The 24,130-nt window shown below is 41.1% G+C and overlaps 1 protein-coding gene across 2 annotated transcripts in view; it reads left to right on the forward strand.

The window, feature by feature from the left end:
* Window positions 1-1,836: 1,836 nt before the first annotated feature.
* LOC136627021 (uncharacterized) overlaps window positions 1,837-24,130 on the forward strand; it is a 37,133-nt gene continuing 14,839 nt past the window's right edge. The window contains exons 1-3 of one of the 2 annotated variants that reach the window (XM_066601979.1): window positions 1,837-1,966; window positions 3,310-3,357; window positions 12,904-12,933. In XM_066601979.1, the coding sequence (XP_066458076.1) occupies window positions 3,315-3,357; window positions 12,904-12,933 (73 nt within the window). In that variant the 5' untranslated portion in view covers window positions 1,837-1,966; window positions 3,310-3,314. The remainder of the gene's footprint in view (window positions 1,967-3,309; window positions 3,358-12,903; window positions 12,934-24,130) is intronic. The other variant, XM_066601980.1, reaches the window with a different exon arrangement.

Raw genomic sequence — 24,130 nt, forward strand, 5'->3', positions numbered from 1 at the left:
TCACACTTGCAGTGGGGTTAGTGTGCCACTCCACAGCAAAGACAAGATTGAGGCGCTCACCAATAGGTCTCCAAATACAACTATGGCCGTCATCAGTGCCAAACTAAACCTGATTCTGTTACTGAAGACAACCGGGTTCCACTCCACACATCCACAAGTCCGAACACCTTCTAACAGTCTGTTCAAAACGGCCCAGGTAGCAGACAATTTGTTGATACGATCATCCAGCTTCTTGCATTCCAATAATGCACCTCCTCTCAAACTCTGTAAACTGGGCAAAATCTCTGATTGCGCCGTAGAGGCGTCTAGTGATCAGCAAGCTCTTCACAAGTGGAAAAAGAGGTCTACTACACACAAGTAGCCTCTGAGAGCTTTTTTATAGGAACCACTTTTAGGGCCTTAGATGGCAAGACCATTCATCTAATCACACCACAACTCTAATCATTCGGCTGAGATGTAACTGCATGCCAAGTTTTTCAGCAAAACAACAACTGCTTCTAGGTGCTTTATTTTTTTGACACATAGCATGTATCTAAAAGTGAGGGCTTATTCAGACAACCATGGAACTTAGCTCCACCCCGGTCCCGCCCCTTCCCATTGCAAATAGTGGCGAGGGGCGGAGAGGGTGTGAGAGCTCAGTGCACTGCTCCCGGTTCTTCCAGCCTCCTCCCCCTGCAGAGAGGGACACCGTATATCGGACGGGCGTGAAAACCCGTCCGATATACAGCCGTCTTAATAAGCCCTTAGCTAGCTGAATAGTGCTAACTGTCTGGGAGAAATATATATAGAACTAGAACAGCTAGGAGAAGAAATATAATAATACACCTGCTAACACTGAAGTACTATGACGCACCTTCCCTTCTCTGAGTGTCTTGCTGACCTACCTGGGTGTTTTTATAACCCAGGTATAAAGCCCGTTGTTTGGAAAAATACAGCAGACTCTAGTAAAATGTTCTTGGTAATTTCTTTCACTTTTTAACCCCATTCACATGGAGTTTCAGCTATACAAATTCTGCACCAAAATCCATGTGAGAATCTGTGTCATTTTTATATCTCATTGAATTCGATGGACATCCACATCCTTCACAAGAGTGCATTTGCACTTTCAGTATGCAGAGAACACAACCCATTAATGTCAATGGGTTTGTTCATATTTTCTTTTTTTGCGCCCTCGAAAAAAATTGCAGCATGCTCTACTTTTGAGCGCATTTATGCACCACAAGTCCCTTTAGAAGTGTATAGGAGGTGTGCAAATGTGTAAGGGGATACATGAAACACTGCACAATCCTGCTGGGAAAAGAACATACCTGGACCTCATTAGAAGAATTAGCCATTTAAATTGGGGCGTGGTTGTGTCCTGCGCGCTAAAAAACATGCCTTGCATGCAGAAAAAGAATTGTAAAATATTCATACACGCAAAAAAGACTCGTTCTTGGTATAAACATGTTGTGCAAAAGTGCGTCCGCCCATGTGAAGGAACCCTTACTGTGGTCATGCTGAAAGGTCCTCGTGTGTGAAGTAGCTCTGGAAAAGGTTAAGGACACATGGCCTCTAATCCAGGGCACATGGCCTGATTGTCCAAACCTGATGACCCCTCTCATTGTAACACAGCTTCAGTAGCTGTGAGCTGCAATTGGTTAGGAGGTCCCAGCAAGAACATAGCCAGTACTCAGCAATATCTCATGGGTCGCCTTCCAGCAATGTACAAAACTGCAAAAATTATGCAAAAAGCAGAAGTGACCGGTCTCTGTAAAGCTGCCAGTGCAGGTCAGTAATAGCTGTCTGCCTACTATGTATTAGCCAATTGTGGTAATGAACCCTATACACACTGCAGAACTTGGTAGAGTGCAATGACTAAAATGAATCAGGAAGTAAATGCTGGCAAAGCAATATATTTGTACTCGTCTGCACAGTGGAGACACAACCCCAATAGCAGTAGAGTACTGAGGAGATCAACCACCATGCGGTGAGGACAAAACTCTTCTTTTATGTCATTTTCTATTACTTTGGCAATTTTCTCTCTTTCTCAAGCAGCATTATTTCATCCTGTAAGTTCCAGCAAAATGCCAGACTGCTCACCGGAGATCGAATGGAGCTGGAAAACGGAATTCCCTAACTCTGATATAAAGGAGCTCTAAGCTGCAAAAAAACTTCCAAGAACTGCTGTAAATAATAGAATTTTTTTTTTAAGTTTCTTTCAAACACTGAATGCAGCATGTGATCCATGTTTTTTTTGCACACCTGTACAAGTATTTTATACATTCTGAAACCTTTTTCCATGATAGCTGTAAATATTTTCATGTACCACACATTCTTCCTATAACATGCCACTTTTTGTACATATATTGGTATACAATGAACAAGGCTTTCCCTACACTAGTGTATCGCTGTAGACTGATCCAGCAGTAAACGTTACATAGTAGCACAGAATCTGGGATGTATCAGACAAGAATCATATGACAGAGAGAAACCCCATTTCATCCTGAGCCGTCTTCCTGGGGGTCCCTAACAAGTTGTACTTGCTGATCACCCAATATCTCCGGCAAAGATAAAAACTTGCCCACAAATTATACCCATCCTAAGAAATCAGTATCCATTATGGAGTATTCTGTGCCGTTTGTATTTTATTTTCATACCTGATAGAACCGGGTGAGAAAGGTAAGACCTTTGTAGAAGTTTATATTGGAGACGGTGTGGGCTTGCTTGTATATTAATGCCCGACTGTCAGCGGCATGCAGGTGCAGTTTTTTGCAACTTTTTTAGAAAAAAAGTTGCATTACAGAAATGTAGCTGACTGTAACTCTGCCACTAACCACATCCACATGACTAACATACCGTAGTAGCAATAGTAATTATTTCTGGTGCAACAGGATAGGTGGCAAAGGGGTTAAACATGGATCTTGGTATATTTGGGCTGCTCTAATAATAATAATTTTAGAAAACTCATATCCATAATATTCTTTACATTTTTTTGTAATGTTAACCAACTGTGTTTTTGTTTAGTTTTTTTAAGCCTTGATGACCCACAACACATAGTCGCCTGCAGTACCTACTGGTTGAATGCCCATATATTGTTTATTCATTTATTTTTTATGTTCTCCATGTCATTGTTGTTAGTTTGTGACAGGCAGGACTTTATTTTTATAAAAACGGTATGAAAATAATTTTCTTTTCAGCATGATGTAGGTTCTTGTCTAACAATGCCCCAGCCATCATTTTAATTACATATATTACAATTCTGCTTCACTAATAATAAGCATATGTGTTTTGCAGTTTATTCTTATTGTTATTGTTCTTTTAATCTTTCAGTCACAATGGATTTCTTCAGAACATTGTTTTGTGTGGCAGGAATTATTGGTGAGTAAAAACCTTTATAGGAAGAATAATATTAAATAGGTTTTACCAACCGCAACTTTCATCATCTATCCATAGCACAGGTGAAAAAAGTGCAATCATTAGAAATCTCACCACGGAGACCCCCATTGATCTCTAGAATGGGGGATTGGTGTCCTCTTCTCGTCACTGCAGCTTTTCTGCACCCACCCTCAGTGGCATAGAGAATGAATGGAGTAGTGATCACATATGCACAGCGCCTCGCTATGTATTTCAATGGGACTAATAGAAATGGGCACTTGGCTACCTACAGCAATCGAACTAAAGACAAATGAAACAGAACATTGCAAGAAGAGCAGCAAACCCCCAGTGAGGAGGAGAGGGGAACACTGATCTCAGCAGTGATACCTCCACCAATCAAACTTATATCACCTATGCTATGGCTATAAAAGTTGATTTAAGCCATTCCCGCTGCAGGGCGTAAGTTTACGTCCTGGAAGCGGGGTACTTCCCGCAACAGGGCGTAAACTTACGTCCTGGAGATAGCGCTGGATCATATGTGATCCAGCGCCATCCCGCAGCGGGAGCCGGCTGTCAGTCACAGCCGGCGTCTCGCTGCAGCAGCGGGGGGACATCGGAGATGCGCCCGCCACTTTTAACCCCTTCCCTGCCGCGATCTAAGTAGATCGCGGCAGGGGAAGAGTTCACAGCGGGAGCGCGGCTCCCTCTGTGTCTCCGGCCGGAACTCGCGATGTCATCGCGAGAGCCCGGCCTGTCACCATGGCAACAGGACGCCAGACACTGGCGTCCTGTATTGCCTATGCCTGAGATCGCTGTATGAGCGATAAGGCATGGGAGAGCAGTAGCTCTGCCATGCCTTATGACAGCGATCATCAGGGCAGTGATTAAAGTCCCTCAGAGGGACACAAACAGTGTAAAAAAAAGAAAGATTTAAAAAATGAATTAAAAAAATGTAAAAAAAAAGAGTAAAAAAAACATTTTTTATGCTTTTTCTCAGATTAGCATAAAAAAAGGTAAAAAAAAAATAAAACCCCACATATTTGGTATTGTCGCATCCGTAACGATACGTACAATAAGTTGCACATGCTTTTGACTGTGCACCGAAAAAAACGCTAAAAAAAAAGCTAAAAAACTGAGGCAAAATGCTCATTTTTAGCATTTTGCCTCACTAAAAACGCAATAAAAGTTATCAAAAAAGTCGTATGTACGCCAAAATGGTACCAATAAAATCTACAGCTCGTCTCGCAAAAAATAAGCCCTCATAGAGCTCTGTACATCAAAAAATAAAAAAGTTATGTGACTTTGAATGCAGCAATTTAGAATAGAAAAAAGATTTCCAAAAAAAAAGGGTTTTTATTGCAGAAAAGTGGGAAAACCTAAAAAAAATGTAAGAATTTTGGTATCGTTGTAACCGTACCGGTCCGCAGAAAAAATGGAAAGTCTCATTTATGCTGCATGATTAACAGTGTAAAAAAAAAAAAAAAAAATCTATGGCAGAATTGATGCGTTTTCTCTCTCTGCTATCATTAAAAAAAAAAAAAAAAAAATTTACAATATAGTCTATGTACCCAAAATTGGCATCGATAAAAACTACAGTTCGCCACGCAAAAAACAAGCCCTTATACGGCCGCGTCCACGGAAAAATAAAAAAGTTATGGCTTTTGAAAAATGGAGATGGAAAAATACCAAAAAATCGCTTGGTCCTCAACGCCAAAATAGGCCATGTCATTAAGGGGTTAAGTACAACCTCTTTTAATCTGTCAATCTATAACACTATTTTACAATTGATAGATATATGCATAAAAAGTTCAGCAACTTTGCAAATTGCTCTCCTTATAATGTGCTGATGCCAAGTTAGAGCCTTGATTACAGCCCTTTGTTATCCTGAGCTGCAATCGTAATGGTGCATGCTTCTGAGCTCATTTATTTCAACAGTTCCTATCTGTTTAGTTCGGGTGCTGAGACTGCTGTAAGGCAAGGGCTTACATAACAGGCAGCTGCTATGGGGAACTTTGGGAGACAGAAGTCCCAGTTCTGGTTGGTCTCATCCCGTTTACTTTTAGGTGGTGAGTACCTGTACAGATCTCCTCTCTCTGGTATTGTTAGTAAACAAGAGGATGGGGGAATTGGCTTAAATTAGGCCATTATCACAAATGCCATTTTTACTGCTGTGTGTTTGAACGCCATGGTAATCGTGGTACAACGTTCTGATTGATTTCAGCCAAGCCTCGCAGACCTGCATTAGAATGCAGCATTTCTGTCTGCTCTATTTTGGCGCTTTTTAACGCACCTTATAATGAAACAATGGTGAAAATTGCGGCAAAACACCATGATCAAAATCACAGCATTTTGCCGACGCCAAATGTGAGAGTGGCCTAAGAGTCATGGATAGCGGAACGATGCCTGACAAAACCTAGAATTATAATGGGGGCCGGTCTCGATATTGTTCTGGGGTAACTTCTCTTTTGTCTAAGCAATTGCTCTGAAAACATTTTGGGTAATTTTGTTTATACAGCACTCAATGTACACTAACCAGATGCGCAAAAAAGTATCTCTCCCAGAATGCAGTGCAGACCAGATTGTACTGTATTATAAGAAGCAGCCTCTGAGTTTAGGAATATGTCTGTTGTGAAGACGTAATCTAGTAAAATCCAGTAGTAAATTTAGTAATATGCTATATGCAGGGTTATTCCTCAGTAAATGATATGCTGTAAATACACTTAGTATATTTCCTTCTTATAAATACTATATGAAGGTTCATTATACACAGAAAGCAGCAGACAGAAGAAAATTACTGACTTTAATTAAACCTTCTCCAGAATGATGAGGTTCGGAATAAGAGAATACTTTGCAACTTTTATATATAGAATAATATGTGATACAAATGTCGCTGAGACATGATGAGGAACAAAGGAAAGGGGTGGAGCAAATCCAAAAAAGTGTCAAAGGCTTGAGTCCCAGGTGTATAACCAGGACTCAAACAGCCTTGAGGAGGGTTATAGAAAGTAGGTGGTGGCGGTGCTGCCAGCCAAGTAAACCCACCAATGGTAGGCAGACTAGATAGGAGGGAAAAACTGGTATTGTGGTGCAACTCTCTAATGAAAGTCATGAGACAACTTTTTTTTTATTTAATCAATTAAAATATACGCAGTTTGGGGTTAAACCCTTTCATTGAGAGAAACTAATATATAAAAGGATAGCTGCAACATATGATGTGTATATTGTGTGAGATATGAGAAACATTAATCAAAAAATATAAATATACATCAAACAAATAGCCATGTTACACTCTATAATTAGACAGGACAATGCAAAGCAAAAAGGTAAAATGTATCATACTGACAAATAGTGGTAATTGGGCGAAATAATATTCCAGATGCATATATATATATATATATATATATATATATATGGACAGATTTAGTACTGTAAGGTACTTTTACTTCACTAAATAAGAGAAGTTGGATATTTTTCACTTTTTGTCTTTCCTACTGTCTCATGACTGCCATTGGAGAGTTGGAGACTTGATGGGCTTGCATGTTCTGCAATTAGAATAAGGAAGGAAATGCAGAGAGCGGTCATAACACTGGCCAACAAAAAAAATATTTTGGAATGTTTCCTTAACTTCGTGAGTCACAGCTTACTTGCTTTTGGGTTTGAATCCTATCTATCACTCCCGAATTCCTGCTAAAAATTAATTTCTAAGATTCACAAGGGAGTGCTCTAAGACTCAGCACCACACAAACCATGGTTCTTGAGAGAATGGGAAAAGGAATTAAACATTACCCTGTCCAAAGATAACATAGACAAAATCCTGAGCAACTCTCATGGTTTCTCAAAATGTATCTGCATTCAAGAAAGCTCATTCAAACTTCTAACAAGATGGTATAAAACACCCCATCAACTATTTAAACTAAACTTGGCTTCATCTGATTGCTGCTGGAGATGCGACCTCCAGGGTGGCACCATCTCTCATATTTGGTGGGACTGCCCAGAAATTGCCCCTTCTTGGAAACAAATATTCTCCCAAATCAACAAAATTTGTTCAACCTCACTGAATTTGGTGTCAGAGGAAGTATTATTGTAGCTCCCATCCCAAAATTTTTCCCCAAAGAAAGACAACTTGCAAACAATCTTACTAACTGTAGCCAAACTTCTCATTCCTTTAATGTGGCAAAAAGTAATCCCCCTCTGTTAACTCCATGGGAAAACAAAATACATCAAATTTTTAGCTTCAAGAGCTTATGAGCTTGGAGAGCGGTACCAGAGCTAAATTCCTGAACACATGGTCACCATGGATTGAATTTAAAAAACAATCAGATGGCCACACAACATCATCAAAATCACCCAATCTCCCTCATCCCCTAACATAGTTCCCCCAGATACTTGAGGCCTCCCAAATGGTCTTTAGAATCACACCAATTACTAATAAATAATAATCCTCCAGACTAGAAACTCTTCAAAACCAGCCTAGATGACAAACTTCTTCCCCCTCCCCCTCTTTTCTGGTTTATTGATTATTGTTTTATAGTTAAGGTTAAGATCATTAATCCTTGCAAAAGTTGCAAAGTAGATTCAGATCAGAGTCAAACTTGATAAGTGTTAATGCTGTTGGGAATTGCAATTGACTGTTTTTTTTATGTGAAACCTGCGTGCTTCAATCACATTGTTTCATAACTTTTGTTTCATGCTTGACCCGTCAGCCTCATTGTATATTACAGAATTGTTTACATGCAAAATACTTTAATAAAAATAAATTCTTTAAAAAAATCTTACTAAGAATCTGACAAAGAAAGTTTATTAGCTTTAGTTTCTGTGATATATAATGGGTGTAAGTATGTTATTTTAACAAATTAAGAGAAATACACATTTTGATTACACATGCTAACAATGACGGTTGCCATTGTGAAGTAATACAGCTTTCAAACTAAGCTTGGAGGAGTCTATGATAGCCTCCATTCAGTTGGATCATGGTTTAAATTCAAACATTTCATCAAGCCATTAACGTCGCAGCAAACAGCCAGATTGTTTTTCTTCTCACAAAAAGGAAGCAGATCCCTCTGACGTTCTCTGTACTGTGAGACCCTGATATCACGTTGGAGAAGATTCCATTGCTGTAGTCTTGACCCTAGAAGTTCCGCCTTCTCCTTTGATAAGTCAAAGTCTTTAATGAGATCACTCAATTCTGCTTGACTCAGTCTGTGCGATGTATCATATTTTACCTCAAAGTCAGGGTCATGGGATGTGGAAGGCTTGGTCTTCTTCTTTTTCCACACTTTCTTCATTTTCTACTTCAAGCTCATAATGTTGGGGTGGAGTAGGAACTGGTAAACTATCTGAATGTGGAATAGCAGATGGAGGATTCAGATATTGAACTGTTCCTGTTTTATTCATTGACAATCCTGCCTTTATAGTCAGAGTCAAGCAGAAATAGCAGTTATCTGTATGGTTTGTAGGCTCCCGTGAAACCATAGGCACAGCAAAAGCCATAGATCATTTTTTATTTTTCAGCCATTCTTGTAGTTTAACTAAACAAGAGTTGCAAAATTGCATTTTGAAAAATTCTGACAATACTTAACCCTTTAATCAGGGTATTTTGATCCAAAGTGACCAGACACTTTTTAGGGATTTTACCCTTGTGGTGGTTCTACAGCTCTATTTTTTTTCTTTCTTCAGGTAACAAAATTATTCTTGCTGTCTTTTTTCCATGACATATAGGGCAGTTTTTTTATTTGCTTTTATTTATTTTTCACTTTTACATTTTGTTTTGGACGTTTTGATATTTAATTTGTATAGTCTCTGATTACAGGGCACTCATAGCGATAGTTTAGGTTGGCATTGGGTATGTACGTATATATGTGTGTGTGTGGGTGTGTGTGTGTGTGTGTGTGTGTGTGTGTATATATATATATATATGTATGTGTGTATATATATATATATATATATATATATATATATATATATATATATATATATATATATATATAAAATTTTCTTTATCTTTTTTATTTTTACTTTTTTCTTACCCATGTTCTTATGTTTGTAACTATTCTTTTTCTACTATCTATGTCCACCATGATGTCATATAGGACCTCTGGGGTCATTCACATTTTGTGTTTTGTTTTTTTTTTCGTAATTTCACACTTTCCACTGTAGCTGGGGGAAATATATGTGTCCCAGTTATGCAAGAAAACATCCCCCTGTAATGACATTAGTCACTAACCAAGCTGATCTGTGTCTGCCAGCACCCTGCAGCTCTGCTATGACAGGGGGCACCTGGCAGTCATTCGTTCACTAGGTCGAATAGCGGAAGTGGCACTTCCTCTTACTCCATTCAATGAGCGCTTTGTAGCCTGCAAAAGAGAATGTAGAAGTGGTTAAAAACACCCGAAGACCCGACCTGCTCCTGTTACAGTACAGGCGCTTTAAACCAACGCTGTATTTTTACCATCAGCCAGGATTACTCGGCTTAAAAAAATAGTATATGACCATTTAGTAAATATTAAAGCCTACCTAAGGGGCCTTCCTAGTTTAAAAGAGACAAGGGGCATACGCTCCAAGGCATATGTTAGTAAACCCCCAAAAAGATGTCAACAGATCTTTAAAAAATGAAAAGTTACAGCAAAATAGGCTTGCCTATATTGGCCTTGCCCCCAAAAATGTGCCCCATTATAAACACAAATATACTTATAATAGTATAAATCTGGTATTTGTGGTAACATACTAAGTAATATCATGATACATGGGACAAATAATACCATGACCGATACCATATAAACTCCACATATTTATTGAAGAGCCCATACTATACGAAATAATAAGAGAGGATCAATAATAACTCCACACCACAAATAATTACCACAAATATCAAAATAATCAGTAATATTGCCATGCAGTGAGCAGTCAATGGTCTCATACTAATATTACACTGGCGCTTTACAGAGTATAATCCCTCTGTAGACCATATACACAAATTAAGTACAGTTCTGTCTATTGACTCAGATGTGACATCTTCTGTGATTTGTGGTTCTTCACCTTCTCTTCTCACCTCCATTCGGACTAGACTGCCACAACATTTTCTCCCAGCTATGAGTCCTCTCTATAGCACAGTTTAGCGCACGGTAATAGTGCCCCCTTTGTCTATGCTCCACAAAGTTAGTGATTTCTTAGTGCTCCCCATTGTAATAGTGTTCCACACTGTAATACTCCCTACTTGGTGTTTTCCACGCAAAAATGGTGTTCCCTGTGTGCCTCCTACACTCCAATGTGCTCCCTAAACAGCAATGGAGTCCCCTACGTTGGTCTCACAATGACACTGGATCACAGGAAAAAAAATTGGTCTGCTACTTGGGGTATTTCATGTGTCCTTTAATAAACAGAGTATGTAGAGTCCAAATCTGTAGCTGGATTTTGCCTGGGATGTCAGGTTCTGAAGTTATACACAGTGTCATTGGCTAGCTATTCATACAGATGTGCGGAACTCATTTTATGTTCATAATACAGCCACTGTACATAGTTATATTGTACTTCAAACCTGAGAGATTATAAAAGCTTGTTCACATTAACAAATGTGTAAAAAATAACTAAATAATTCCCTTGCATCTTTACGCGATGCACATACACTGTTCACGAGGGCTTTAGGCGCTTACTTTTGGGCTTGTGAGTGTTTCTTGCTGACCACTGCAGAAACCAGCAGTAGTTGCCCCTCATGTTGGGGTTAATGTGGCCTTGATACCTTTTTTCCATGGTGGCAGAATCCTGGTGGAATCTTTCCCCATGTTCATCACTCACGTCGCCTAAAAAATCCAGATGAGAATGTAAGAAATGAATTTTGAGCGACATTCGGTAGCTGAGTTGCTAACATGTTGCTTACAGGTTCAACGTAGTTGTCAGCCCGATGGTGGTTGCCAAGAAAGTTTTGCAATACTGCATCCCAAGATGCAGTTATGCAAAACCTCCACCTAAGATCTCCTGCCCGATCTGACACATCAGGTGTTCAGAGAAGCCACTGTACGCTGGGTACCTTACAACATCTTACCACCAGGTTAGTAATAACTTCTAGCCATTTCTGCACACTGGGCAGTGCAGTTACCAAGGTCACCAATTATATGACACCTGGAGAGTATTGTGCATTGGTCTCATTAATTAGAATGCTGTCAGATCATGTGTGCGATCCTACATTCACCCTTTATTTACTGTTGTACAATGCCTTATCTAGGTATGATTTTTTAGGTATTTTTCTCTACAGGCTTCTCTGTACAAATTTAAAAACACCTGAAAAAATGCCTGTACAAGAATACACAAAAAAATTTTTAAAAATCACCAAAAATGCATGCAAAAGTCTAATTAAGATTTTTCAAACTGGTGGGACATGAATTTAAAAACATTACAAAAAGCCCTGTGCATGGGTTGCTTCACATTACATGCTTTCAATGAGTTCATTCTCACTACACTGTTTTGTGCGCGCTTAAAAAAAAGGAAGCAACATGCTTTATATTTGCCCAATAGACGTCTATGGGTGCACTCAATACCCGTGCTATTGAGCAATAAGCTGCGCAATTCCGCAGGAAACAGAACACATCTGGAACTCATTAGGCTAAATAGCCTTTAAAATAACGGCATGATGTGTCCTGCACCCATGTGAACTGACCCAGCGATCACAAAAATACAATAATGTGCGCAAACCCACATGCAAAAACGCACTGTGCACAGAACAAATGCGCTGCGCTTTTGTGCATATGCTTTTGTGAAGGGGCCCTAAAGAAAGCCTAGTATTTTATGGACAACCACATGTTTCCTGCATTCAGACTCATTCACATGAGCGTGAATATGCTGTGTATTATGCAATGAATAGAACCCAGGGTTTGTTCACATGTCCCATCTTGGTGCGTACTATGCACCATAGAAGCCCATTTAAATCAATGGGCAAGCATATGTATGTGTGAAATACACAGGAAACCTGCAATTCTGCACTAAATCAGTGCAATTTTGCACATTCTTTTTTACTACGTAAATACACTGTGTATTTATGCAAGTAATGAGGCTGTTTGTGTAGCTTTCGCTTGGCATGTATTTACACTGAACAATTGTTGTGTAAAGCACTCGCTCTAACAATCATTTGCCCAATAGTTGTTCTGTGTAAAAGCGCCCTTAGAATTCCTCTGAAACACTCAAGATAAAAGAATTAACTAGATGGGCTTGCAAATTTTTTCCACCAAAGGCTAATTGCACACCGGTGACTTAAAAGTTGCCATATGCAGGCAAACTCGCATCGGACAGCACTTGGCCTCCAGTCCTTGTGTGGTCCAATGTGCTGAACACCGCACATTGCCATTTTTTATTCTTGTCCAAAAATCATACAATAGGAAATGCTGCAGTTTTTTTTAATCAGACTATTCTATTTCCGTTCAATTTTTCCATCCGAAAATCAGATGAAAAAACCGTTTGTGTGCAGGAACCTTACTATGTAACATATCTAACTTTATATTTACCTCTGTATTTTTCCAGCTCCTTTATTATGGGTTATAATGAACATTCTTTTTTTTTCAGTTAGACTCGGCACTTGTGACATTTGTGAATGTAAGTATTGCTATATATTTATTTTTCACCTGGCGTACTAGCTTGAAAAGCATCAAGATATTGCAGAACTGAGATTAGAAAACAAGTCCAATAGAATCTTCCTATTAAAGCCATTGCTGCCTATTTTTACACTTAGCCATAGTAATAGCCATAGAGCCATACATTGCCATAAAATGAGCTCTGTTTCAATATGTAGTAGTTCATGGCCTTCAAAAATAAAAGAACTTCGAATAGAATGAAACCAATGTGGCTCAACAACACTGTAAAGGGGGCAATAAGTAAAAAAAAAGAAAGCATTTAAATTACTAAAACAAGAAGGCAGTGAAGAAGCACTGAAAACATAAAGGGGGAAAAAAATATGTAAGGAAAAGATAAAAACTGCCAAGGAGCAGGCAGAAAGACTAATCGCCAAAGAAAGCAAAAGTAACCCTGAACTATTTTTCAGTTATATAAACAGTAAAATGATTTGCACTGAAAGCACTGGCCCTTTAACAAATAATGCAGGAGAAAGCATAGATGCGGATGCGGATGGGGGGGGGGGAGGCGGATCTATTAAATTGTTTTTTTCTCACGTATATTCACAAGGGAAAAAGAAATGTCACACAAGGTGCAAGTGGATAGAATGACCCCCTTCCTCCACACACACACACACACACACACACGCTAAATATCATCTGCCTAACGTAGGAGGAAGTGAAGATATGGCTAAAATAGATTAAAATCGACAAATCACCGGGCCCACATGGAATACACCCAAGGGTTCTAAGGGAACTAAGTGGTGTGTTGACTACTATTTCTTATATTTTGGGGCTCTACTGAGATCTGGGTTGTACCACTGGATTAGCGCATTGCCAATGTGGTTCCAATATACAAAAAAGGCATCACAAAGAGAGCCTGATAACTACAGGCCAGTAAGTCTCACTTCATTAATTGGAAAAATATTTGAGGGGTTTCTGAGAGATCCCATCCTAAAATACCTTAAGGAAAACAACAGGTTTTTCCCTACTCATGAGGGGTCTACCATGTAAAACCAACTTGATCAGCTTCTACGATGAAGTAAGTTCTAGGCTGGACCTGCAAGGATCTATAGATCTCATATATCTAGATTTTTCTAAAGCATTTGACACCGTGCCACATAATAGGTTAATACATAAAATGAGACAGCTTGGTCTGGGTGAAAACGTGTGCAGCTGAGTAAAGAACTGGCTCGGAGATAAAAAGCAGAGGTTTATAATTAATGGTTCATAATATGATTGGGCCACTGCTACTAGTGGGGTGCCACAGGGTTCAGTATTAGGCCCCATTCTGTTCAACATATTTATCAATGACCTGATAGAGGGAATGCACAGTAAAATATCAGTATTTGCAGAGGATATGAAATTATACAAGATAATTAATACAACGGAGGACAATGTATGGCTACATAAGGACCTAGAAAAGTTGGGTGCTTGGGTAGAAAAATGGCAAATCAAGTTCAACATTGATAAATGTAAGGTTATGCACATGCGCAGGAGAAACGGATGTTGCCAATATACACTAAATGGTGTACTTCTAGGGAAAAGTGTGATGGAAAAAGATCTGGGGGTACTAGTTGACTATAGCTTAATTTAAGCAACCAATGCCAGTCAGCTGCTGCAAAGGCAAATAAAGTTTTGGGGTATATTAACCCCTTAGTGACGAAGCCTGTTTGCGCCTTAGTGACGGAGCCAAATTTTGGAAATCTGACATGCGTCGTTCAACGTGGCATAACTCCGTAAAGGCTTTACATATCCCAGTGATTCTGACATTGTTTTTTCGCCACATGTTGTACTTCATTTAGATTGTAAAAAGAGACCGATATAATTTGTGTATATTTATTAAAAGTACCAATATTGGAAAAATTTTGAAAAAATTGTCATTTTTTCACATTTTCAACCGGAATATCTCAAATATGTCCAAACATACTGTACAAATTTTTGATAAGATATGTATTTCCATCTGTTTACTTTATTCTGAATGCACACTTGAAAAACTTTTGTGTTTTTTTTTACCATTTAGAGGACGTACAAATTTAACATTACTTTTCAGCATTTTGAGGAGCACTTTGTTTTCCTGCACCAAGCCAAGTTTGCAGAGGCTCATAAGTGTCAGAATAATAGATACACCCACAAATGACCCCATTTTAAAAACTACACCCCTTAGTGTATTCACTGAGGGGTGTCATGAGTATTTTGACCCCACCAGTTCTTTTCAGGAATTAGTTCAATTTAGGGGACAAAAAATAAAATTTCATATTTTTGCAAATATGTCATTTTAAAGACATATTTTTTTCCTATAGAGCCCATGAAAATGAGGATTTACACACCAAAATGGATACCCCCGTTTCTCCCGTGTTCAGAAACATACCCATTGTGGCCCTAATCTTATGTCTGGATGCATAACGGGAGCCAAAATGAAAGGAGTAGTCGGTGTCTTTCAGAACATAAATTTTGCTTGAAGGCGTTTTAGGCCCCATAGCACTTTTGTAGAGCTCTTGAGTGGCCAAAACCAAAGAGAACCCCCACAAGTGACCCCATTTTGAAAACTAGACCCCTTAACGAATTTATCTAGGGGTGTACTGACCATTTTGACCCCACAGTTTTTGAATGAATTCAAGCCAAGCAAAAGGAAAAAATTGTGATTTTCATTTTTTTGTAAATTCTGTCATTTTAAAAACAGCTTTTTTTGTACAGCACACGCATGAATGAAGCCTTTCATCCCAAAATGGATACCCCTGTTTCTCCCGTGTTCAGAGACATACCCATTGTGGCCCTAATCTTATGTCTGGATGCACAATGGGGCCCAAAACGAAAGGAGTAGTCGGTGGCTTTAAGAACATAGATTTTCCTTGAAGGAGTTTTAGGCCCATAGCACTTTTGTAGAGCTCTTGAGCGGCCAAAATCAAAGAGAACCCCCACAAGTGACCCCATTTTGAAAACAAGACCCCTTAATGAATTTATCTAGGGGTGTACTGCCCATTTTGAGCCCACAGTTTTTGAATGAATTGAAGCAAAGCAAAAGGAAAAAATTGTGATTTTCGTTTTTTTGGCAATTCTGTCGTTTTAAAAACTGCTTTTTTGGTACAGCACACACATGAATGAAGACTTGCACCCCAAAGTGGATACCCCTGTTTGTCCCGTGTTCAGAGACATACCCATTGTGGCCCTAATCTTTTGTCTGGATGCACAACGGGGCGCAAAATGAAAGGAGTAGTCGGTGGCTTTCAGAACAGAAATTTAGCATGAAGGTGATTTAGACCCCATTGCACACTTGTAGAGCCCTTGAGCGGCCAAAACGACAGAGAACCCCCACAAATGATCCCATTTTGAAAACTAGACCCTTAACGAATTAATATAGGGGTGTACTGTGTATTTTTACCCTACAATTTTTGAATAAATCTAAGCAAAGCAGTAGGAAAAAAAATACAATTTTCATTTTTTTGGCAGTTGTATCAATTTAAAAACTGTTTTTTTTGTACAGCACACATAGGAATGAAGACTTTCACCCCAAAATAGATACCCCTGTTTGTCCCGTGTTCAGAACCATACCCCTTGCGGCCCTAATCTACTTAAAGGACGCATGGCTAGGCCTATAATGGAAGGAGCACCCATTGGATTTTAGGGTACAACGGAATAAATTCCAGGCCCCATTGCCCACTTATAGAGTCATTGAGCGTCCAAAACTATAAAGACCCCCACAAATATCCCCATTTTAAAAACTAGACCCCTTAACGAATTCATCTAGGGGTGTACTGCGTATTTTGACCACACAGTATTTGAATAAATTTCAGCAAAGCAGAAGAAAAAAATTACAATTTTCATTTTTTTGGCAATTTTGTCAATTTAAAAACTTTTTTTTTTGTATAGTTTACATAGGAATGAAGACGTTCACCCCAAAATAGATACCCCCGTTTGTCCCGTGTTCAAAAACATACCCATTGTGGCCCTAATCTACTTACAGGAAACATGGCAAGGCCTGTAATGGAGGGAACACCAGTTGGATTGCAGGGCATAACTGAATAAATTCCAGGCTCATTTGTACGGAATAAAAATTGACTCCCTAAAATCCCCCCCCCCCCCACGCCCTTTTCGGCGTTCCCCAAATCTTAGATAAAAGTAATAATGTGAACTGTGTAGTATTTCCAAAGACGGGTAATTATGGAGGCTGGTTGGGATGGGCACATGGGGCAATAAAACCGGGTATCCCCCCCCCTCCTCTCATGCTTTTTGGGAGTCATTTTTGACCTCAGCGGCGGGGATGGGGTGTAAAAAGTGGCGCTCTGTGAGTCTCCGTAAGCTTGATGAGGTGCGGCGGTCTCACACAGAAGGCGCTCAACAAGGTGCTCCTGGAACTGCATGAAGGCGGGCGTTCCCGGGGCTTCTTGTAAATTGCGTATTACAGGTAGCGGTCTGAATAACGCCGAGCTCAGGCAGCCGTATGGGGAATCCGCTTGTGGAGGCCCGCAGCGGATCCCGGCTGTGAGCCCGGCTGTGACCCTGCGTACGGCCGCGTAATGTACTGCGCATAACTGCGTACTTACACGGGCGGTCATGCGCAGTACACTTTTTTTTTTGTTGTTTGTATTTCCCGCACCGTCGCTTAGCGATGACGCGGGTACCCGCAGCCCGTATACAACGTAGTTGCGTATGGGCTGCGGGTATATCCATGACCATGGAGCACAATGGGCTCTATGTTGCAGATATCCGCGGTAAAATAGAACCTGCTGCGTTCTCTTTTCTGCGAGTGGATTACGCAATTCCAACCCACTAATGTGAGCAGAATTGTGTAATCCAATGCGATTGATCTGCGTATTACCGCTAATCAAACGCATGCGGAATCCGTAATTCCTATCCGGTCATGTGAGACCGGCCAAAGGTAGATCGCTGCCATTTTTTCACGTGACTGGGGACCGCTCAACGAGGCCACCCGTCACTGCTCCAGGCTCTCGGTGACCGTTGGTCGCCGAGAGCAAGGAGATATTAAGTTTCCTGGGCTCCCCGACTCCTGCGCATGTGTCCGGTGTTTTGCCGGCGGTCGCATGCGCAGAATACGGGAAAGTTCAAATATGGGTGTAAATATGGAGACCTCCGGTAAAAATTTTTATCTCCTCTCACCGATCGCATCAGTGAGGGGAGATGAAGCTTCACCTTTTTTTAACTTTTATGTGATCGCCATTATTCTTTGGATAACGGCGAACATGTGATCAGGAACTGCTCACCGCGGCCCTCCGTGAAATCTCCAGGCTCTCGACTAAGTTTTGTAGCCAGGAGCAGGGAGATTTTAAAAAACCACGGCTTTTGCGCATGCGCCTGCCACATTGGTGACGGGCGCGTGCGCAGAAGCTGGGGTGAGGTCCACGGATAAATCCGCAGGCCTTAGGTACGTCATTTCATCCTCCCTCACGGATATGATCCGTGGGGGGAGATGAAACGCAAGCTTTTTTTAACTTTTTAAAACTTTTTTTTTACTTTTTGCACTTTTTTTTTTTACCTTTTACCCCTTTTTTTATTTATTTTTTTTTACTTTTTGCACTTTTTTTTTTACTTTGCATGATCACTGTCATCCATTGGATGACAGTGATCATGTCCCTGGTTACATCCCTCTGCTCTTGGCTACACATGGCAGCCAGGAGCAGAGCAATTTTGAATTTCCCGGGGCTCGAGCCCCTCTGTGCACGCGCCCGATGTCAATCATCGGGCGCGCATGCGCAGACGGGGATTTCGGGTCCCGGGACATCGCAGAGGACCGGGGGTGAGTATCTTCACCTCCCCTCATGGATCCGATCCATGGGGGGGGTGAAACTTTACTTTTGTTTTACTTTTTAAACTTTTTCGCGATCGCCACTATCGCAATGGATAGCGGTGATCGCGGGCCCGGGGACCGCTCACAGTGGTCCCCGGTAACACCTCCTGGTTCCCGGCTACCTTCAGGAGCCGGGAGCCAGGAGATTTTAAATTTGCCGGGGACACCCGGGCTTTTGCACGTGCGCGTGACGTCATCGTCAGGCGCGCATGCGCAGAAGGCCGCCGGCGGGTCCGGGAGGACCAGATCTCCGGCGGACACCGCCGACAAGCCGTGTGAGTATTTTCAGCTGCCGTGATGGATCCGATCCATCATAGCAGCTGAATTACTACTTTTTAACACTGTTTTCTTTACTTTTTTGCGATCGGCGCTATTCATTTTATAGCGCCGATCGCAATGCCGGGGGGGACTGCCCGCATCCTGGGATGACAGCTCCATGCTGTCGGCTACCTGCGGGCACCGACAGCATGGAGCTGTCACGTCCTCAGGCCAGTGGGCATCAATCCAAAGAGGATGCATAAAACTACGTCCTCTAGGATTAAGGCCCACTTTCTGAGGACGTAGTTTCCCGATGGGGCCGTCGTTAAGGGGTTAAAAGAGGTATAGGGGCGAGGGACAAGAGCATTATTCTTCCACTATATAAGGCACTTGTCAGGCCTCACATGGAATACTGTGTACAGTTGTGGACACCAGTAATCAGGAAAGATATTGCAGTGCTTGAGGGGGTTCAGAGAAGGGCAACTAAATTAATAAACAGAATGAGAGGACTGGAATACCCAGAGATATCAAAATTGGGATTATTCACCCTAGAAAAAAGACGGTTAAGGGATGACCAAATAATTATGTATAAATAGATTAGGGGACAATACAGAGATCTCTCCCATGATCTGTTTATACCCAGGACTGTGATGGTAACATGAGGGCATCCGCTACGGTTACAGAAAATAAGGTTTTATCACAGCACAGAAAGGGGTTATTTACTGTAAGAGCATTTAGACTGTGGAACTCTCTGCCTGAGGACGTGGAGATGGCAAAATTGATAGAGGAGTTTAAAAGGGGACTAGATGTCTTTTTAGAGCACGACAACATTACAGGATATAGACATTAAATAACCAGAAAGGTTGTTCATCTCAAATGTCCTTTCATAGAATAAGTGCCCTAAAAAACATTAACTTTATTTATATTTATTAAAATCAATTTCTGGGCTGCGAACTAACCAGACTAACAGACAAGCATACAACACTTATATGGAGGTACTAAGGTATATAGTACTTCCAGGCTTGAAATGAAAGCCCTAAGTGCACCCAAAGTCCAATATTTGATACTTCACTAAGGGATACTCAAATAATGAACCAGAGAGATTCCTGATGGGGAAAGGATCTCTCTAAGAGTATCACCAATCCGTATTTTTCAGTGTGTCCACCCCCATATTGTTATTTACTGGGGTACTACCAACTGACAGTTTACTAACTGAATAAGAACCCTATTAGGATATCTTTTTCAAAAGTTGCCTGCTTACTGGATATGCCCTTTCTGTGCTGACCTGTATCTATAAAACTTCCAGCCAAAGGAATAGATGGTAGCCTGATACACTCAAAATAGTGGTCTTCTGGTTTTTCCAAATCACCCGATGGGTGAGATGTCTAACCAGACTGATGTAATAAAGAATAGAAAATTAGAACAAATTTGATCTAATTTTCTATTCTTTATTACATTAGAAACCAGCTCCAGTTATCCACTATGCTCATACCAAGGGAGTTGATGTGCATCCTTGACAACCCTGTTTCATGCCCTTTGTTACACCCTCCCAGTAGTCCATACTAGGAGTAAGTTGTTTTATAAAAACAAAACTAGCGTACTTCAAGATGGCAATAATTAGCCCCCTGTATGGGGCCATAAGGCTGTTTTGCATCTGTACTACATTCGAAAATATCTTAATAAAATCTGTTGAAACTAAAGTATTTGTGCCATGATAGGTTATCCACTGTCCACAGGATCGGGGATAATTTTCTAGAATCATAGAATGGTAGAGTTGGGAGGGACCTCCAGGGTCATCTAGTCCAACCCCCTGCTCAGTGCAGGATGAACTTAATCATCCCAGACAGATATTTGTCCAGCCTTTGTTTGAACACTTCCATTGAAGGAGAACTTGCCACCTCCCGTGGTAACCTGTTCCACTCATTGATCACCCTCACTGTCAGGAAGTTTTTTTCTAATATCTAATTTGTGTCTCCTCCTTTTCAGTTTTATCCCATTGCTTCTAGTCTTTTCTTGTGCAAATAAGAATATGGCTGATCCCTCTGCACTGTGACAGCCCTTCAGATATTTGTAGACAGCTATTAAGTCTCCTCTTAGCCTTCTTTTTTGCAAGCTAAACATTCCCAGATCCTTTAACTGTTCCTTGTTGGACATGACTTGCAGACTGCTCACTATCTTGGTAACTCTTTTCTGAACTTGCTTCAGTTTGTCTGTCTTTTTTATAGTGGGGTGCTCAGAACTGGACACAGTATTCCAGATGAGAACTGACTAAGGAAAAGTAGAGGGGGATAATTGCTTCATGTGATTTAGACTCTATGCTCCTATTAATACATCCCAGAATTGTGTTTTGCCTTTTTGGCTGTTGCATCACATTGTTGACTCATGTTCAGCCTATAATCTATTAGTATACCAAATTCTTTTTCACATGTGCTGCTTAGCCCAATTCCCCCCATTCTGTATGTGCTTTTTTCATTATTTACATCTAGCTCAGATGTAGGACTTTGCATTTTTCCTTGTTAAATACCATTCTGTTAGTCAACGCCCATTGTTCAAGCTTTTCAAGATCTTTTTGAATACTCTCTCTCTTCCATAGTGTTAGCTATCCCTCCTAGCTTTATGTCGTTGGCAAATTTGATAAGTTTCGCATCAGTTCTCTCCTCCAGATCATTTATAAAAATGTTGAACAACACTGGGCCTAGGACAGAGCCTTGTGGTACCCCACTTGGTACATTCTTCCACTTAGATGTGCAGCCATTTATAACAACTCCTTAAAGGGGTTGTCCCGCGCCGAAACGGGTTTTTTTTTTTTTCAACCCCCCCCCCGTTCGGCGCGAGACAACCCCGATGCAGGGAAGTAAAGAAAGTTTACCGGAGCGCTTACCTTAATCCCCGCGCTCCGGTGACTTCAATACTTACCGCTGAAGATGGCCGCCGGGATCCTCTGTCTTCGTGGACCGCAGCTCTTCTGTGCGGTCCACTGCCGATTCCAGCCTCCTGATTGGCTGGAATCGGCACGTGACGGGGCGGAGCTACACGGAGCCGCTCTCTGGCACGAGCGGCTCCATAGAAGACTGCTGAAGACCCGGACTGCGCAAGCGCGGCTAATTTGGCCATCGGAGGCCAAAAATTAGTCGGCACCATGGAGACGAGGACGCCAGCAACGGAGCAGGTAAGTAAAAAACTTTTTATAACTTCTGTATGGCTCATAATTAATGCACAATGTATATTACAAAGTGCATTATTATGGCCATACAGAAGTGTATAGACCCACTTGCTGCCTCGGGACAACCCCTTTAAGTGCAATCACTCAGCCACTTGTAAATCCACCTAACAATTGCCTTGTCAATCCCATATTTGGTCATTTTTTTCAATAAGTATGGTATGAGATACTTTGTGAAATGCTTTACTAAAGTCATAATGTACTATATCTACCACATTTCCCTGATAAACCCAGTCAGTGATGCTGTCATAGAAGGAAATTAGATTCGTCTGGCATGACTTGCTTATTACAAACCCATGCTGGCTCTGATTAATTACTCCATTTTTATCCAAGTATTAGCATACATGTTGTTTAATTATTTATTAGAGATGAGCGAACGTGTTCTTCCGAGCTTGATATTCGTGCGAATATTAGGGTGTTCGGGATGTTCGTTATTCGTAACGAACACCATGCGGTGTTCTGGTTATTTTCACTTCCTTCCCTGAGACGTTAGCGCGCTTTTCTGGCCAATTGAAAGACAGGGAAGGCATTACAACTTCCCCCTGTGACGTTCAAGCCCTATACCACCCCCCTGCTGTGAGTGGCTGGGGTGATCAGGTGTCACCCGAACATAAAAGTCGGCCCCTCCCGCGGTTCGCCTCAGATGCGGTGTGAGTTAGATGAGGGACAGTGCTGTTTGTACCGGAGCTGCTGTAGGGAAAGAATTGGTAGTTAGTGTAGGCTTCAAGACCCCCCAAAGGTCCTTATTAGGGCCACTGATAGCTGTGTGTTGGCTGCTGTTAGCAGTGGCAAATTTTTTTTTCTCAAAATCGCCTCTGCAGACCGTTGCACCTGGCATTAGGGACAGAAGTGCTGCATAGGCAGGGAGAGTGTTAGGAGTGAGTGTAGCCTTCAAGAACCTCAACGGTCCTTTCTAGGGCCACATTTATCCGTGTGCAGTACTGTCCAGGCTGCTGTTAGCTGTGCTGCATTTTTTTTTGCTTCTCAAAATCGCCTCTGCAGACCATTGCACCCTCCATTGATACTGCAGGGAAAGAATTGTATAGGCAGGGCCACAACACAGTTATTATTCATTGAATATACGCAGTGCTGCCTTTTGGTGCCAAAAAACTGAAAACAAATCTATTTGTCCAGCCTCTGTCCGTCCTAAGGGCTGTGGACACGTGTGAGCTGCGTGAACAACATTGCTAAATCAGACGCACCCAGCTACGCTTTACTGCTGGCTTCGCCATTTGCTTTCCTTAATTGGGAAAAAAATACCTGCTCTCCAAGAGTTATAATAACTCTGCTACCCTCACGTTCTGTGACACATAAGCAGGGACACAGCACAGTTATTAAACTTCTCATGTTCATTGAATATACGCAGTGCTGCCTTTTGGTGGAAAAAAACTGAAAACAAATCTATTTGTCCAGCCTCTGTCCGTCCTAAGGGCGGTGGAGACGTGTGAGCTGCGTGAACAACATTGCTAAATCAGACGCACCCAGCTACGCTTTACTGCTGGCTTCGCCATTTGCTTTCCTTAATTGGGAAAAAAATACCTGCTCTCCAAGAGTTATAATAACTCTGCTACCCTCACGTTCTGTGACACATTAGCAGGGACACAGCACAGTTATTAAACTTCTCATGTTCATTGAATATACGCAGTGCTGCCTTTTGGTGGAAAAAAACTGAAAACAAATCTATTTGTCCAGCCTCTGTCCGTCCTAAGGGCGGTGGAGACGTGTGAGCTGCGTGAACAACATTGCTAAATCAGACGCACCCAGCTACGCTTTACTGCTGGCTTCGCCATTTGCTTTCCTTAATTGGGAAAAAAATACCTGCTCTCCAAGAGTTATAATAACTCTGCTACCCTCACGTTCTGTGACACATAAGCAGGGACACAGCACAGTTATTAAACT

This window comes from Eleutherodactylus coqui, chromosome 5, assembly GCF_035609145.1.
Source record: "Eleutherodactylus coqui strain aEleCoq1 chromosome 5, aEleCoq1.hap1, whole genome shotgun sequence".
Classification (NCBI taxonomy): Eukaryota; Metazoa; Chordata; class Amphibia; order Anura; family Eleutherodactylidae; genus Eleutherodactylus; species Eleutherodactylus coqui.